The sequence below is a fragment of the Crassostrea angulata genome, chromosome 3 (assembly GCF_025612915.1).
Source record: "Crassostrea angulata isolate pt1a10 chromosome 3, ASM2561291v2, whole genome shotgun sequence".
Classification (NCBI taxonomy): domain Eukaryota; kingdom Metazoa; phylum Mollusca; class Bivalvia; order Ostreida; family Ostreidae; genus Magallana; species Magallana angulata.
Window position 1 is genome coordinate 43835175 of NC_069113.1, and position 16238 is coordinate 43851412.

A 16238-nucleotide genomic window follows, 5' to 3' on the forward strand; every position below is an offset into this window, starting at 1 on the left:
AGATACAGAGATTTGCTCACAATTCTATGTTTGTACACAGATCTTAAAAGCTCAAGATTAAAAAAGTATAAAAAATTGTCAATATTTATAACGAAAATTTTCAAAATCTGTTCTTCCAGAAACCCACTTATTGAATTGTAAACTTAACCTTTTTAGCTCACCTGAGGATGGGGCCACAATGGGGGGTCGAAGTTAAACATGAATATATAGAGTAATTCTTTAGAAATCTTCTTCTCAGAAACTAATCGGCTAGGAAAGCTGAAACTTGTGTGGAAGCATCCTCAGGTAGTGTAGATTCAAAGATGTGAAAATCATGACTCCTGGGGGTAGGGTGGGGCCACAATGGGGGATCGAAGTTTAACATAGGAATATATACAGTAACTCTTTAAAAATCTTCTTCTCAGAAACTAATTCGCCGGCAAAGCTGGAACTTGTGTGGAAGCATCTTCAGGTAGTGTAGATTCAAAGTTGTGAAAATCATGACCCCTGGGGGTAGGTTGAGGCCACAATGGGGGATCGAAGTTTAACATATGATTATATACAGTAAATCTTTAAAAATCTTCTTCTTAGAAACTAATTAGCCAGGAAAGCTAAAACTTGTGTGGAAGCATACTCAGGTAGTGTAGATTCAAATTTGTGAAAATCATGACCCCTGGGGGTAGGTTTGGGCCACAATGGGAGGTCGATGTTTTACATAGGAATAAACAGAGTTATTCTTTAAAAATCTTCTTCTCAGAAACTAATCAGCCAGGAAAGCTGAAACTTGTGTGAAAGCATCCTCAGGTAGTGTAGATTCAAAGTTGTGAAAATAATGATCCCCAGGGGTAGGTTGGGGCCACAATGGGGGGGGGGGTCAAAGGTAACAAAGGAATATACTGTATAGGGTAAATCTTTAAAAATCTTCTCAGAAACTAATCAGCCAGGTGATTCTTTATAATTGTTAAGACTTTGGCCCCAGGACAATTCTTTGGCCTCACGAGAAGGTTCAGAGTTTGATGTACCTTTATATCCCATATATAAACTATTGTTAGGGATCTTTTTTAGATCTGCAATACTCAACATATGATATGACTATAAAATCATCCTGTTAGAAAAGGGACTAATGATTATAAACATAATATAATATCCAGGGGAAAATGGATTTTATTTATACAGGATTTACATGAATTATTGTACATTGTCCAGATAGTTTGTATTATGACTCCATTGAGCTGATTTTATCATACCGCTTGTTCCTCAGGTGAGCGATGTGGCCCATGGGCCTCTTGTTGAAAGTATTTTTAATTTTTTTAACCCTATAAAAGTACCATCAACTAAGCATATATGATTCTACCACATATACAATTAGCTGATCCTTGTTTATTCACCTAGATTTATTTGAAGAAATAAATTAGCAAAAAATAATTTGCCTTTTTTCTACGGATGATTACAAGCCAAATATTACATTTAAATTTCCCATGCAAGTAAGACACCTGTTTAGGAACATATTATCTATGTTCACCAATAGCTACAAGAGCACATTTGTATTTATTTTCTCAGACGCTGATCGTTTAGTTAGCACAAATTTTAATATTAAGCCCCACAGATTAAAAAAAAAAACCCAACTAAATAGTGATTAGAGTCTATCAAGAACCTACGTGTTAGCGAAGTTGTATTCAACACTTTATAAGCACATAATGCCAGTAAACATTAAATCAATAATCTCATTCTGGAAAATACTCAAACGTGGATTTAAAGATTTAAATAATTCGCAGTAAGATTTAAAAACAACTAATTATCTCTTTATTTCAATACCATTGATCTTGAAAAAGTCTTTTGTATTTATTGTATAGCACCCTTGAGGTAAACACCAGAATGTTGAGCGACTGTTAAAAATATAGGCGGGATATCACAAATGTTGGTAGTAAAAACAAGAGCAGAATGTTGATTTTTGCCAAATGCACACACTACTTGTTCCTCAAGCATCTTGTTAACAAACCGCACAGAATTATTCTACAATTTGAAAAAAATTCTATATTAACAAAATTGTATTTTTTTTAAAGTTATTTCTATGTATATGTTTTACTCCTAAGAACTTCGTTCACTAATACATCGTAGTCATCTGTGTTGTTGTGAGGGAACATTGAATGATTCATATACATGAATAAATAACAAACACAACGAGTGCACTTATGGGACCCGGTAAAAGGGAAAAAAAATGAAGATTCACATGAAGCATATTTTTTATCGCATTAAATCTATTGATATTTAAACCATAAGAATCAACACGTTTTAGCGCTGAATTTATTGTACGTGAAAAGCACGAAGCTTTACAACATAGTAGAGGTCAGACGACGATCGTGAATTTATACAGTAATTCGAGGACGGACAATCATTTCAGTGCCTTTGTTTACTGTCAGCCTAACCGTGCACAAACTTGTGGAAAAGAAAAATGACGCCTTATATATTTAGAAAACTATTGTGAAAATAAGAAGTTTGTACAACATTAGGCTGGTACTTCAGATATGAAAAATGTATGGAAATTTCAAGGTTTTTCCTATAGCAAGCAAGAGTTATTACCTGTATGACCCATGTTTAAACCCAAGTGTATGGAATAAATCATTTAAAATAGTCACGTGGGTATATAGATAGACGTTTGTCGAAATTTTTAATGTGCTCACTATAAAACACTGACACGTTTTAAATCGTTTTCCATCGACTTGGTAGGTCAGGAATGTTTGTTTGATCACTATAGTAATATAGAACTTTAAATTTTATTCTATGTTTTTTACAGATATAAAATATGCAAAGAAGTATAATTCAGCAAACGCGCCAATCGACCCACCAACAGAATAGTGTGGATTTAAATGTCTCCTCCCTCTGATTTAAATAAACATAACTCAAATAGGGTCGGTACAATTTTTCCGGATTTAGATTATCTATAGGCATTGAACAATCCTAAATTGTTTAAAATGTATGCTAATTTTAAGAATTTGGTAAAGTTACATGTAAGCGTGCATGTAAATTAGAAGTATCGATCAATGATTAAATATTACGAAAAAAGCAATCTGATATTTTCTGCAAAAAGGCACTGAAAAAGGGTCCATTCTCTATAGCTTAAAGCTGACATGAATTCATAAATATGCATTATTTCCCTTTTATCTCCGACTACCGCCATATTAGTTGTCGATTTCTACTGTTCTGCTCATCGCTACACACCCCCTATGTAAGGCTGAGAGCACTATTCATGTTTCACCGCATTCAGGAATTTCATACACCTGAACACGTAACCTTGAACGAAAAGAAACGCGTTTTGAAGAAAAATAAAATGACAACCACTGCACTGGCAAGATATATCCTATACACGACGAAACAAGACAACTGAAATCCAGGCGCAGATACTTATAAAATTCCTCGATAATTGTGGACCGTTTTCCTGTACATGGTATAACATCGCACATGCGCAAACAACACACTGTGGCAGATTGAGCAATGACAATGGTTGCATAGATTTTAGAACCGGTGCGTTTTTGTAGGAATGGATGGAAACGATGTTACGTTGTCTCTTTCTTGGATTTACTATCATTAACAACAGTGTTCGATGTAGTGCCGCCGGGGTTTCCAAAAAAGACGCATACGTTATTCACTCTGTATGAACGACACACGTGTTCGATGTGAATGCGTAGAGAGGCAGCACTGTATGTGCAAAATAATAAAGATATCTGGGAAATCCTTTCACAGAATATTATATTTTGTATTTCATTGATTGTTGTTTTTTTTATTATTTACAAGAAACATTTTACTACAATGTGTAGTTCATGCATTTTGAAGTCCCTGCAACCTGAATGCCTCGATCGGAAAGCAACCGACCGTAACTTTCTCAACCGGTATATATACCCCAGTGGCAGTAGAGGAGCGATCGAAACTAATATGGCGACCAAATGCTTTTATGAATTTATGTCAGCTTTAAGTGCACTCGTTCTTTAAAAAAAATGCGATACGCCGTGAACAGGTCGGCATCGTTATGTACCAAAACTCGATAGACTTTCCATCTAAATCATAGGAATCAAGGCATAACGATTAAAGGAATATAAACACGAAATGAGATCAAAATTCTATTTTTCATGTTTAAAATTGTTAACTTGTGCATTTTGAATGATTGACAAAAATTGAATGCTAGAAATCAAGTTACAAATGAGATACATAGGAAAGAAAACATTGTTATGTAAACAAAGCTCGTCTTATATTTATTTACAAATAATGCAAAGTACAGAAATTACCATTTCTTTGACAAAATGACTCATGGCCAACATGATAAACTGATTCAATATATTCATAAATAATAATGTCAACAAAAGAGGCTTAACTTGATTGAAACCCGCACAATATCAGTATCAATGTACATGTACCAATATCACACACATGAAAACAATAACAGGACTCTAGCTTTCTTTCCCTAACAAAGAATTTTTAAATCTGTATCTTGCTTGAAACTCGATATTAAACTTTCAAACTTTGACGAATCATTAAAAACCCGTATTTACCATTCTACATACTTAAAATGGAATTTAAAAAAATGAAAATTTTTAGCTCAAATCGTGTGCAAGATCACAAAATTCTGCGAAAATAGGGAAAATATGAAGCATTTTGAATTTGCGTCTGTCATTACTTTGCGATTTTAAAAGTGTTTTGTAGAAAATGATACAGGATATAATTTCTGTGAATTCAATATTTTGCAATTTGAAAGAGAAAATCAGATCATTACGCAAATTACCGGGTATACGGTAATCAGCGTATAAGTATGTCCTTGGCAGATCATTTTATATTAACAGAACCAAGATTCTCACAAACCGTATCTCTTCAAAAGAGTATGAAACCTGTTCAGAAAACAAAAGAATCCTCCGGGAAAATAAAGTTTATTGGTGTGTGTGGAACGCAGAACATTTAACTTGGATCGCAAACAAAGGATGAAAGTAATTTCTATGCGATTTTGACATTAGTTGCACAAGATAACAAACAAAAACAAGATACCAAAGAAAGGAACCCTGAGTGATTGCAACAGCTTGAGGGAAATTACTCAAATGTCAGTGCAAAGTAAGACAAAGGCCAAGATAATCATTCGCAGAATGACTGGTGCTGTTGATGAAGTACTGAGGATGGAGAGGCTTGGTTTCAAGAAGCATCGAGGCTGTACTGACCAGACCTTTGCACTCCGCAACATATAGTCCAGAACATGGCACAGAGAGGCAGAGACAACTGTACGAAAACTTGTGGACTTTGAAAAGGCATTTAATAGTGTTCAACATTACAGACTTAATACTGATGTTTTGGCAAGCAGGTGTTGCGCATGTTATGTTATCATCAAAATATTTAAAAATCTAAAATATCTTGTTACTCATTCGGTCAAGAGGACGAAACACCCGAGCCTCAACTGTTTCGAGTACGCTTGTCATCCCTACATCTGTGGGCAGTTTATTCCTCTCTTTTTATCGGTTCATAAGAATCAAAGTACTGACGGGAGTTGATTTTATCGAATTATTTACTTCAGAATCAACGATATGTTAATTATTTCTCATGGCAAGAAGTTTCTGATCTGTATTTGAATTATGCACATTTTTATCATAAGAATTCTCGGACAAGAATTTCGAGAAAATCCCATATGAATCAAGTTTTATGATATTTTAAGATAGAATTAATTCCATCAAACTATATATGTATCAGTATCGAAATATTTTTGGAAAATTTTATGGTTCCAGGCAATACTGTACTCTAGTCTCGTAAAACCAGACGCTAGGCTATCGCCGTTAATCTCCGACAATCTCTCTGCTTGTCGGAGATTTACGTAGACAGCCAAGCATCGGGTTAAAGGAGGCTATATTGAACTCTGGCGTCGAAATACAAACGACTACAAAATATATCAAAATTGGTGGTAACATTTAAAATCTGACTATTTTCAAGGTATATATAAATAAGTGTCCTTGAAAATCAATGCTTCAGCATACATTACATCGGATTTGTGCATTATTTTGAAGAAATAAGTCGTGTCAGTGATGACGATTTGTGCTTAGTTCTAAACATTGTTTCACTTCCGGTTTACCAGACATTAACTGTGTAAGAGAGTTGATTAAAATCAAGTCCCAAAAACGAGTGTTTGATATAGTCATTCTTGCAAGTTGGTGTTTGATATGAAAGCTGGTGAATATGGCGTGTACGTCGCAGTGTTGGTATGATGCGAGCATTCTTGATGATGGCAACTTGGTTTAATTACTGTGTAAGATAACACTAGTTTATCATACTCCTTGTTACAGTGACTGCCATTACAGACATTGAAACATATTGTCCACACGTGATCTGTTGCCTGTTACTGACGTAACATGCTTCATCCCCTTACCAAATCGCCTAGTTTACTTTGGAATCATCATTGAACGTGGGAAACAATATACCTGACTTTTGTATGTAACCCTTGCCCACTGATTTACATCACCTTTACCCATATATAAGCATTGGTTTTAATATTTATTAAAAGTTATCCCGAACTTGCTACCATCGAAATTAGGTTCCAACAAACCAGGAAAATGTTGGCTTATCACAAACCCAACGAAAAAAAATGATAACATAGTATCTATGTTGGTTTGGAGTTTTTGGGCGTCTGATTCTGATGTTGCTGAAAAACACCATTTGCAAATGGTCTGACTGTAGCGTACGTTAAGGCCTTCTGGCATACCATTATATAGGAAAAAAATTGGCCAAAGGACCGACCCTTCAGCTTCCCCCGACCCAACATTTGCATAACTGGACATTTACCAGTTAAGAACTAAATCATTTAATTTCGTGGGGGCCATTTTCGTGGATTGTCAATAATTTGCTTATTCGTGGGGATGTAATTTCGTGGATGCGTCGGTTTTTAGTTTCAGTAGGAAAACTAAATCATTTTCATTAGTTTTCGTCGAGGATGTAAATTCGTAGGTTAGGGCTACCCAAAAATTCTACAAAAACTGAGCCAACACGCAAACAGTAAAAAGGTTCAAACTTTCAGAACTTGCACAAATTCTATTCTTTTATTGAACTGTGTTTTAAAAAATAGAAATGACCAAGATGAGGAAAATGAGCTGTAGTGTCGTAACGGAGTTTTGAGGACGTCACTGTAGTGTTCCCTGTATAAAGCAGCAACTGTGTAAGCATCAGTTTATTGAACAGAGTAATTAATGTTGTCAGAGACACTGTATTAGGGGTACATGTATCTTAGGCCACCACCGCTCGATTTAAAGACTGAGCTTTGTTTGAAATGACTCGTTCTGAATCCTGTGCCAACTGGATCAAAACGAGAGAGGGAAATAAATTAATGAAAATTTCATAAATTCATCTTTATCAGATGAACAGCATTTGAAACATCAAATGCCATTTAATAAATCATTTTCGCATTTTTAGAAGTCTAATGGATGCATAAAATCACCACGTTATAATATATCGTCGGAAGCCATAAATTCGTGATGGTCTAAGAGCTGTGTGCCTTTTGTTTTTCTTTATATATATACATATATCGCTAGATTAAGGACGTTGGATCCTGCGATCAGAAGTCTTTATGTTTTTTCTACAGTACTTTTTAACATCTTCACAAATGGCTTAATCAAAATTCAAAACAAAATTCTGGAATCTATATGCTCCTTTCGGTGCTACGGTGTATTTAATATTACCTTTCTGCAGTGTAAGTGCACCTTGCACATAAATTGCTTTTCCCTGTATAATTTTGTATCATATACAAATTTACATTATTAAGAATTAATAAAATTAAAATCATCATAAAAAAAAAGTTTGCAATTTTTTCACCTAATTATTATTTTGACCTTTTTGTACTGAAAAACCCCACTATTTTTATTTATAAATGATTCAACATGCAATAAATTTATCTAAAAGTCTCAAACGTTTTCTCAAAGTATGACAGACTTGTCAAAAGAAACTTACAAATTCAGAAAATAAAACCAAAAGTATGGGTCTATAATGTACATTTTGAGATATGGCATGAAATAAGCTAAGTTTAGGGGAAAACTGGAGTTCATTTTTTCTTGACTTGTATAAAATATCAGTGAAAATGCCAATAATTATATATTTCGATAGAAATATTGTTAAAATATTTTTTGTGAAACAACACCAAGATATCCCAATGCAAAAACTATCTGAAAATTTGGTCTGCACCCAAAATGAGAAAGCTAAAATTACGGTACTTTAAAACTACTGAGCTATGAAAATATACACCACAAAATATAGTCCCATACTAAACTCTGTAAATATGTAATTTTTTCTTTACTATTTCATTCAATTTTGTTTATTTGGCATTGTATAAAAGAATTTACATGTAGAATTCATATATGACACAGTATTCCCAGACTAAAGGTGACCCAAAATGGCTACACAAAACCAGAGTAACTAACCTCTTTTAGTGCAGGGTTTCCACTAATCAATAATTTTTTTCAATTAAATGAATACATGTACAGTACCGATCAGACCCAACCCAACAGAAAGTAAACCCCAACTAAACCCTGGGTTTACTTTTTGGGTTTACTCTGGGTTTACTAGAGTGGACGCAGAGTAAACCCAAAGTAAACCCAGAGTGGACCCAAAGTAAACCAAGAGTGGACACAGAGAGTAAGCCCAGTTAGAAATATACCCCTTAAAACAGACGCTAACTGTGCATTCGGAATATACAAGAGGCATAAATTACAGGCAGAAGGATGGTAAGATAAAAGACGGGTCTACTTCACACTTCAGTGCGTAACGTTGACCTCAAAAGCAATATTCAGGTAAACCCCGAGTAAACCCAAAGTAAACCCCGAGTAGACCCAAATTTTCCAAAAGTAAACCCAGGGTTTAGTTGGGGTTTAGGTTGGGTCTGATTGGTACTGTAGTCTTACAATGATATAAAAGTCATTTACATTCTTCTTTTTTAGTAAATGGGGTGTTACAAGTTTAAACAAGCGTTTCGTGTGGCTCACTTTCTACGGGAACGACTAATACGCCCCCAAGAAAATGTACATGTGTGATTTATGAAAAATTTATAACGGTGAGCATGTCAATCCGATGAAAATATCAGCCATCGAGCTAGAATTATCATTTATCATTAATTTCTTAAATTGGTCGCAGTTTTACAAAATGGCTGCATTTTTGCAACTAATAAACTATGTTAGTAAAGTACTACTGAAAACTTTGTCACACCTGATTTGTTCGTCTGCAGATAGGAAAGAAGAATATGACGTTATAGGACAAGATTTAGTCTTTATTGTTAGGCTCTTACTTTTAATGTCTATGTACATAAATGAAAAAACACAAATGTCCAAAGGGCTGTTTGAAATTTGAAATTAGAAATCTTAGTTCCACTATTGGGCCTCCTAGTGTCCTCTTTGTGGCTTCAGATTGGGGAGGTTTAAGGATGTTTCAAGCTCTCGTGGATGAACGGACACCCCCTTCGAGGTTGGGTCCATTTTTAAGTGGATGTCAATTTTCTAAAGGTTTATATAGAAGAAATAAAGAGGGAGCTGGGGGAGACTTATTCAATCGGACAATTTTAAGGGGATTTCAAGGGGTGTCTGTATTGGGAATTTTCCATGCAAAGTGGGGATTTAACTTTAAAACTGAGTATATGCAAATCTGATTTTCCCGAAAGTGCAAACCGGGTGCCCCTGAGATAACTGCGCATATTCTTGGACTGTACCTGGAAATGCGCTAGGTAATTCCCAATGAGTCATCCAGATAATTATGCAACTATTACGCTTTTCGCAACGTCTACCTTGTTTTATCCACTGTCAGCCTAGTGCTAAGACACTAAGGAGCATTGTTCTGATGCACTGATCTTGAGATGCATGCATTCACACAGTAAGTTATGTTTTTATTGATATGCGCAATTCAAGAATTTACATTCGAAAGTATATTTACTTAAAGGGGCAAGATCAATACACTACTTGCTTTTCAAAGATAACTAAATGTCGCGAATTATTTTGCCAATTTAGTGCTAGTTTTTCTAGATACTGACAGATGCGTCGTCTTCTACCCGAAAATCAACAGAGTTAGGTTTGATTTGTTTAAAAATTAAATTTAATACTTATAAAGTTACCACTATTCTGTTTTATGAAGACTGGTAATTGTTCCAAGGCAAACACTACCTTATGGGTTCTTTTCTTCTTTTAACAGCCTATAACGTTTACGCCTTTATCCAAAGTAAAAAAAAAAGTGTCATGAAGACTGCATGGCGCTGTCAGGGGGTATAAAAATGGTAGATGTTAGAAGTTTTATTACATCACTAAAATCTACATGGATTAAAAGCTTAACTTGTTTACATACACCATGGATGGGTATATTCTATGCTCTCAATGGAGATGATATTTTACAGAAATTGTATGATTTTGGAGATAGTTTTGTGTTTGATCGTTTGTTAAAAGAAAACAACGCCTTTTGGAAAGATGTTTTGATTGGTTGGACCTGTTATATGAAATTTTTTACTTACTCTCCGTATTTTAAAAACAAATTTTATTACATTCTTGTGTGGTATAACTCTAATATAAAAGTGGATAACAAACCAGTTTTTATCAAATTCTGGTATGAAAAGGGAATAAATTATGAAGATTTTCCTTGCATAGAACCCCGTGTATTATTTTTACGGCCGACATTAAATTCCACATGCATCATTAGACAATTAACTTAGATTGTTCATCGATTAATTATCAAAATGCAGCGTGCATATCGAAATAAAAACACTTCTCTGTGCAACATCATTATATATTGATAACATTTGGAGCAAATTGAAATCGATCGCTATGCAGCCGACAAAGTTTGAATATAGAAATGAGATACCGGGTATAATTATTATAATTATAAAGAGTTCTGTACGATGTGTCTTTTTTAAAATCTATTTTCTTTACTATTTGCTAATTTGAATCTGTCATCGATTAAGAAATCAAAACACCGAGACTAGAAATCTCCCCCTTCTGATCTGATCGTGGACAACCTTAATACTACGGTAAAACGATGAACAATCTAAGTTAATTGTCTAATCGATGCATGTGGAATTTAATGTCGGCCGTAAAAATAATACAAGGGGTTCTATGCAAGGAAAATCTTCATAATTGTCAAAAGTTTTTCAGTTCAATCCTTATTAGTTTTTTTTATCAGACGTATATTAATAAATGTACATAAAATCTGCATGTTTGTAGTACTTCCAGTTTATTTTTTGTTGCTAAGTTACGCGGGAATTCAACAGTGAAATTGACGTTAAAAGGAATACAACCCCCCCCCCCCCCCCCCCATATTTAGACCAATCAGTATAAAAAACGTTAGTCAACATGCGACCCAGTGGAAGATATGGTATTTGCCGACACGATCGTTGTATCGACCATAGAACTTACGAAAAGATGATTTCAAACGAGACAGTTGATTGTTCTGTTTTATCAACTTGTTTGTCAGTAGTTTACCTCGCCTTAGACACTGTTCATAGAGAGAGCATGCCTTTGTGTATCGAATGAATTGAGAGACAAAAACACCATATGCAGGTGATGAAGATATACTAGTATTGCTATATAAGTACGAAAGTTGACTATAGAAAAATTTAAGTTATCGCGTTTATCATAAAGTTTTGTTGTTAGGTTACCATTAAAGTCCATTTCCAGTACAAATGATAAAAAAATCCTGATAAATGAAAAATATAGGATACCGAATTTAATGAGCTTAAATTCTGTTTTATTTTTGTTCTCCTTTCTTGTGTTATGTTTGTTTTCTTTTTTTCTTGAGGGAGGGGCCTTTAACTTGGCCGACCCAATTTTTAAGACATGTTATTTAAACTAAAAAACTACGTTTGATAGCATTACAAAAACCTCAAGTGCATTTTGGGATTACAGTTTTCGTACATTCTTTTCTGTTAAATATATTTCAATTGCGGATGTTTATATGATGTATTTGGGACCATTTTTCAGGTTAAGGTTTCTGTTTTGTCTTCTTTTTGTGAAAAAGTGTACATCACAAGGTTGGTGGCTCAGTCCAGAAAATGGACCAACCTGCAAACCAGGGACATGTGGAGAAAACGATGAAACGTGTGAATGTTCACTGACAATTGAACACAGGCTTACCATGATGACGACAAACCCTCCCTTACTAGTTCTACCTACCAACGGGCGTCTTCGTTTTTATAATACTTCAAGTATAATGCCTGATGAAAAGATGTCAGAGGTTATAACGTGTGATGGATATGGATCTCGCCTTGTTATAGCTATCAATGGAAAGTTTCCTGGTCCTGAAATTGTTGCATACGAAAATCACAAAATGATCATCCATGTTCGAAATTTAATGCACACAGATTCCACTACGATTCATTGGCATGGCATGCATCAAAAAGGAACTCCAGGATCTGACGGTGTTGCCTTTATCAGCCAGAGTCCTATCTTACCTGGACGTACATTTACCTACAAATTTACAGCTCAGCCACATGGAACCAGTTTTTACCATGCACACATTGGCGACCAACGAAGCATGGGATTATATGGAGGACTCATAATATATCCAAGATATAAGTTCTACTCACAGCCTCAAGTCGGATTTACTGTTATAATTCAGGACTGGAATCATGATGATGAACCAGAGGCCTTGTATCAGCGAATGCTTAACGGTGTCTATAATCAAGATAAAAAAACATACATTGAACCAACCAAGTCTATTGATGGCGCTAATTTTAGCAGATTTCATATGCATTCTGGTTTGATTAATGGAAAAGGGCGCTTTTACAGTTATAACAATGCGTTGAACCACAATGGAGCGCCCCTTGAAATGTTTGAAGTAGAACATGGACGGTCATATCGGTTTCGTGTAATCAGTGCAGCCACCTTGTATCCATTTCGAGTTTATGTTCAAGGTCATCACGAACTGAATATCCGTGCGACGGACGGTTTTGAAATAGTTCGTGGCACTGGGAGTGAAAGCAGAGATCTGATAGTGGAATCCTTTATCATTCATCCCGGCGAGAGGTACGACTTTACATTTTTAGCAAATCAGGACCCAGATATTTATCTTCTAGTAGCCGAAAGTATTGAAGACCTTAGAACGAAAAATCCTCCAGAATATCATGCAGCAGAAGCGTTAATTCGGTATAAAGGGAATGCAAAAACCACGAAGGACAGAGATAACGGACAGGGTCACTGTACATATAATAAGCCATGCATGATATTTAACTGCCCATACCTTTATTATCCAACATCCACTAATCTAAAATGTTTAAAATTTGATCAAGCAAACAGCTACGAATATTCGTCGAAGTTTAAGGAAGTTGTAACTGCCGACGAAACACTTTTCTTTAATTTTGCATTTCCTGGAGAGCCAGGAAACACACCAGGCTCAGTCAATGGACATCAATTTATATCTCCTACCTATCCAATCCTTACAAACGAAGCGGCACTAACTACGCCCTGTAAAACTAGTGAATGTGGACAGGACAAAATATGTAGCTGCACTTACAACGTTGAATTGTCTTCTGACAGGGTTTATCAGTTTGTCTTAACTAATCTAGGTATTGGGAGAGGGTGGTCACACCCTGTTCATCTACACGGTCATTATTTTTATGTTGTGAAAATGGGATTTGGAACCTATGATGAATCAACAGGGAAATTTTTGCTGTCATCCACTGATATTGAATGTCTAGGTAACAAAAGCTACTGCAATGAGGCTCAATGGGCTAACAGTAGTTGGACAGATAACAATATTCCTGGTCTTCAGTTGGATTATCCTCCTGAGAAAGACACGATTATCGTTCCCACGGGTGGGTATGTTATTATTCGTTTTAAAGCTGACAATCCTGGTGCCTGGTTTTTCCATTGCCACATCGACCTTCACAACACAAATGGAATGGGAATGGTATTTTTAGAATCCAAAGACAAATACAAAGGTATTCTATATTACTAGATTTATACTGAGGTATGCGTATGCAAAGTTAAATTAATGTCAATTCTTTTCATTAAATTTCTTTTTTATATACAGGTTTAAGCAACTCTGGGGCTACAAACGAATATCGAATTCTTCGAAAAATTATTCTGATAACAATATTGATGGTAGTTGTTCCGCTGTATTGAACAAAACAACACGAAAAGATCATTTTGAAAGAAAGCCCAGACGATTTTTTCTAGCTGTTCAGAAAACGAAGACGACACTGTGAACAATGATTCCTATAATTTTTTTTGGCGAAATGACTGCTATAAGTTGAATCAGACTGTTAAACATGTATCATTATATTGGTGAACAAACTGAATTGTTAAATTTTTAACAAGTTTAACATATGTACTACTCTGCTGTGTAGTTAAATTGCGGCTGTTGTATGTTAAGACCTATGATAAGAATACACCATTTCACTTGTCAGAGTGTATGTTGCCGTGTTAAGACTGTTTTGCAGTTTGTTATCAAAAGCTTATAACAAAGTGGTGTGATCTATATGGTATGTCTTGCTTGCGAAATACAGCTAAGAAGTGAATTAGACTTTTTTCAATTTAACAACTAACTGAAATGTTACGTTCTTTAACAAATTTACCTTATGTTTTACTCTGCTGTGTAATTTAAGATCCATTATTGCCGTGTTGATACTTTTTCAGCAATCAATTATCGAAATCTTTTTAGAAAGTGGTGTGATCCATACCTGCGAAAACTGTGTAATCGTAGAAATATTTATACCATTAAAATATCATTGCATAAATAATGCAATAAAAATTATTTAAAATCTGTATTAATAGAATGAAAATGTATCATACATGTAAAACATACTCCAAACGACACACATACCTTTTTGAAAGTATGTTTTATTTTTCAACCCTATAAAAGTACCACCAACTAAGCATATATGATTCTACCACATATACAATTAGCTGATCCTTGTTTATTCACATAGATTTATTTGAAGAAATGAATTAGCAAAAAATAATTTGCCTTTTTTCTACGGATGATTACAAGCCAAAAATTACATTTAAATTTCCTATGCAAGTAAGACACCTGTTTAGGAACATATTATCTTTGTTCACTTACAGCTACAAGAGCACATGTGTATTTATTTTCTCAGACGCTGAACATTTAGTTAGCACAAATTTTAATATTAAGCCCCACAGATTTAAAAAAAAAACCCAACTAAATATTGATTAGAGTCTATCAATGCAAGAACCTAGATGTTAGCGAAGTTGTATTCAACAGTTTATAAGCACATAATGCCAGTAAACATTAAATCAATAATCTCATTCTGGAAAAAAATACCCAAACGTGGTGTTAGATTTAAATCGCAGTAAGATTTAACAACTAATTATCTCTTTATTTCAATACCACTGACCTTGAAAAAGTCTTTTGTATTTATTGGATAGCACCCTTGAAGTACATGTAGGCCCCAGAATGTTGAGCGACTGTTAAAAATATAGGCGGGATATATCACAAATGTTTGTAGTAAAAACAAGAGCGGAATGTTGATTTTTGCCAAATGCAAACACTACATGTACTTGTTCCTCAAGCATCTTGTTATCAAACCGCAAAGAATTATTCAACAATTTTAAAACTTTTCTTAGATTAACAAAATTGTATTTTTTTTAAAAAGTTATTTCTATTTATATGTTTTACTCCTAAGAACTTCGTTCACTAATACATCGTAGTCATCTGTGTTGTTCAGAGGGAACGTTAACATTGAATGATAAATAACAAACACAACGAGTGCACTTATGGGCCCCGGTATAAAGGGGGAAAAATGAAGATTCAAATGAAGCATATTTATATTGCATTAAATCTATTGATATTCAAACCATAAGAATCAACACGTTTTAGCAATGAATTTAGATTATTTATAGGCATTGAACAATGCTAAATTGTTTAAAATGTATGCAAATTTTAATACTTTGGTAAAGTTAAGCGTGCATGTAAATCAGAAGTATCCATCAATGATTAAATACTACGAAAAAGGCAATCTGATATTTTAAGCCAAAAAGACACTGAAAAAGGGTCCATTCTCTATAGCTTAAGTGCACTCGTTCTTTAAAAAAAATTGCGACACGCCGTGAGCAAGTCGGCATTGTTATGTACCAACACTCGATAGACTTTCCATTTAAATCATAGGAATCAGGTCATGACGATTAAAGAAACATAGACACGAATTGAGATCAAAATTCTATTTTTTATGTTTAAAATTGTTAACGTGCATTTTGAATGATTGACAAAAAATTGAATGCGAGAAATCAAGTTACAAATGAGATACATAGAAAAAAAACATT

The 16238-nt window shown here is 34.6% G+C and overlaps 1 protein-coding gene across 1 annotated transcript; it reads left to right on the plus strand.

Moving 5' to 3' along the window:
- Positions 1 to 9767: 9767 nt before the first annotated feature.
- Positions 9768 to 14130, plus strand: LOC128175883 (uncharacterized). The gene is made up of 3 exons (XM_052841747.1): positions 9768 to 9846; positions 11937 to 13894; positions 13987 to 14130. Exons 1-3 carry the CDS (start codon positions 9830 to 9832, stop codon positions 14076 to 14078), a joined length of 2067 nt encoding a protein of 688 aa, XP_052697707.1. The 5' UTR covers positions 9768 to 9829; the 3' UTR covers positions 14079 to 14130.
- The last annotated feature ends 2108 nt before the right edge of the window (positions 14131 to 16238 follow it).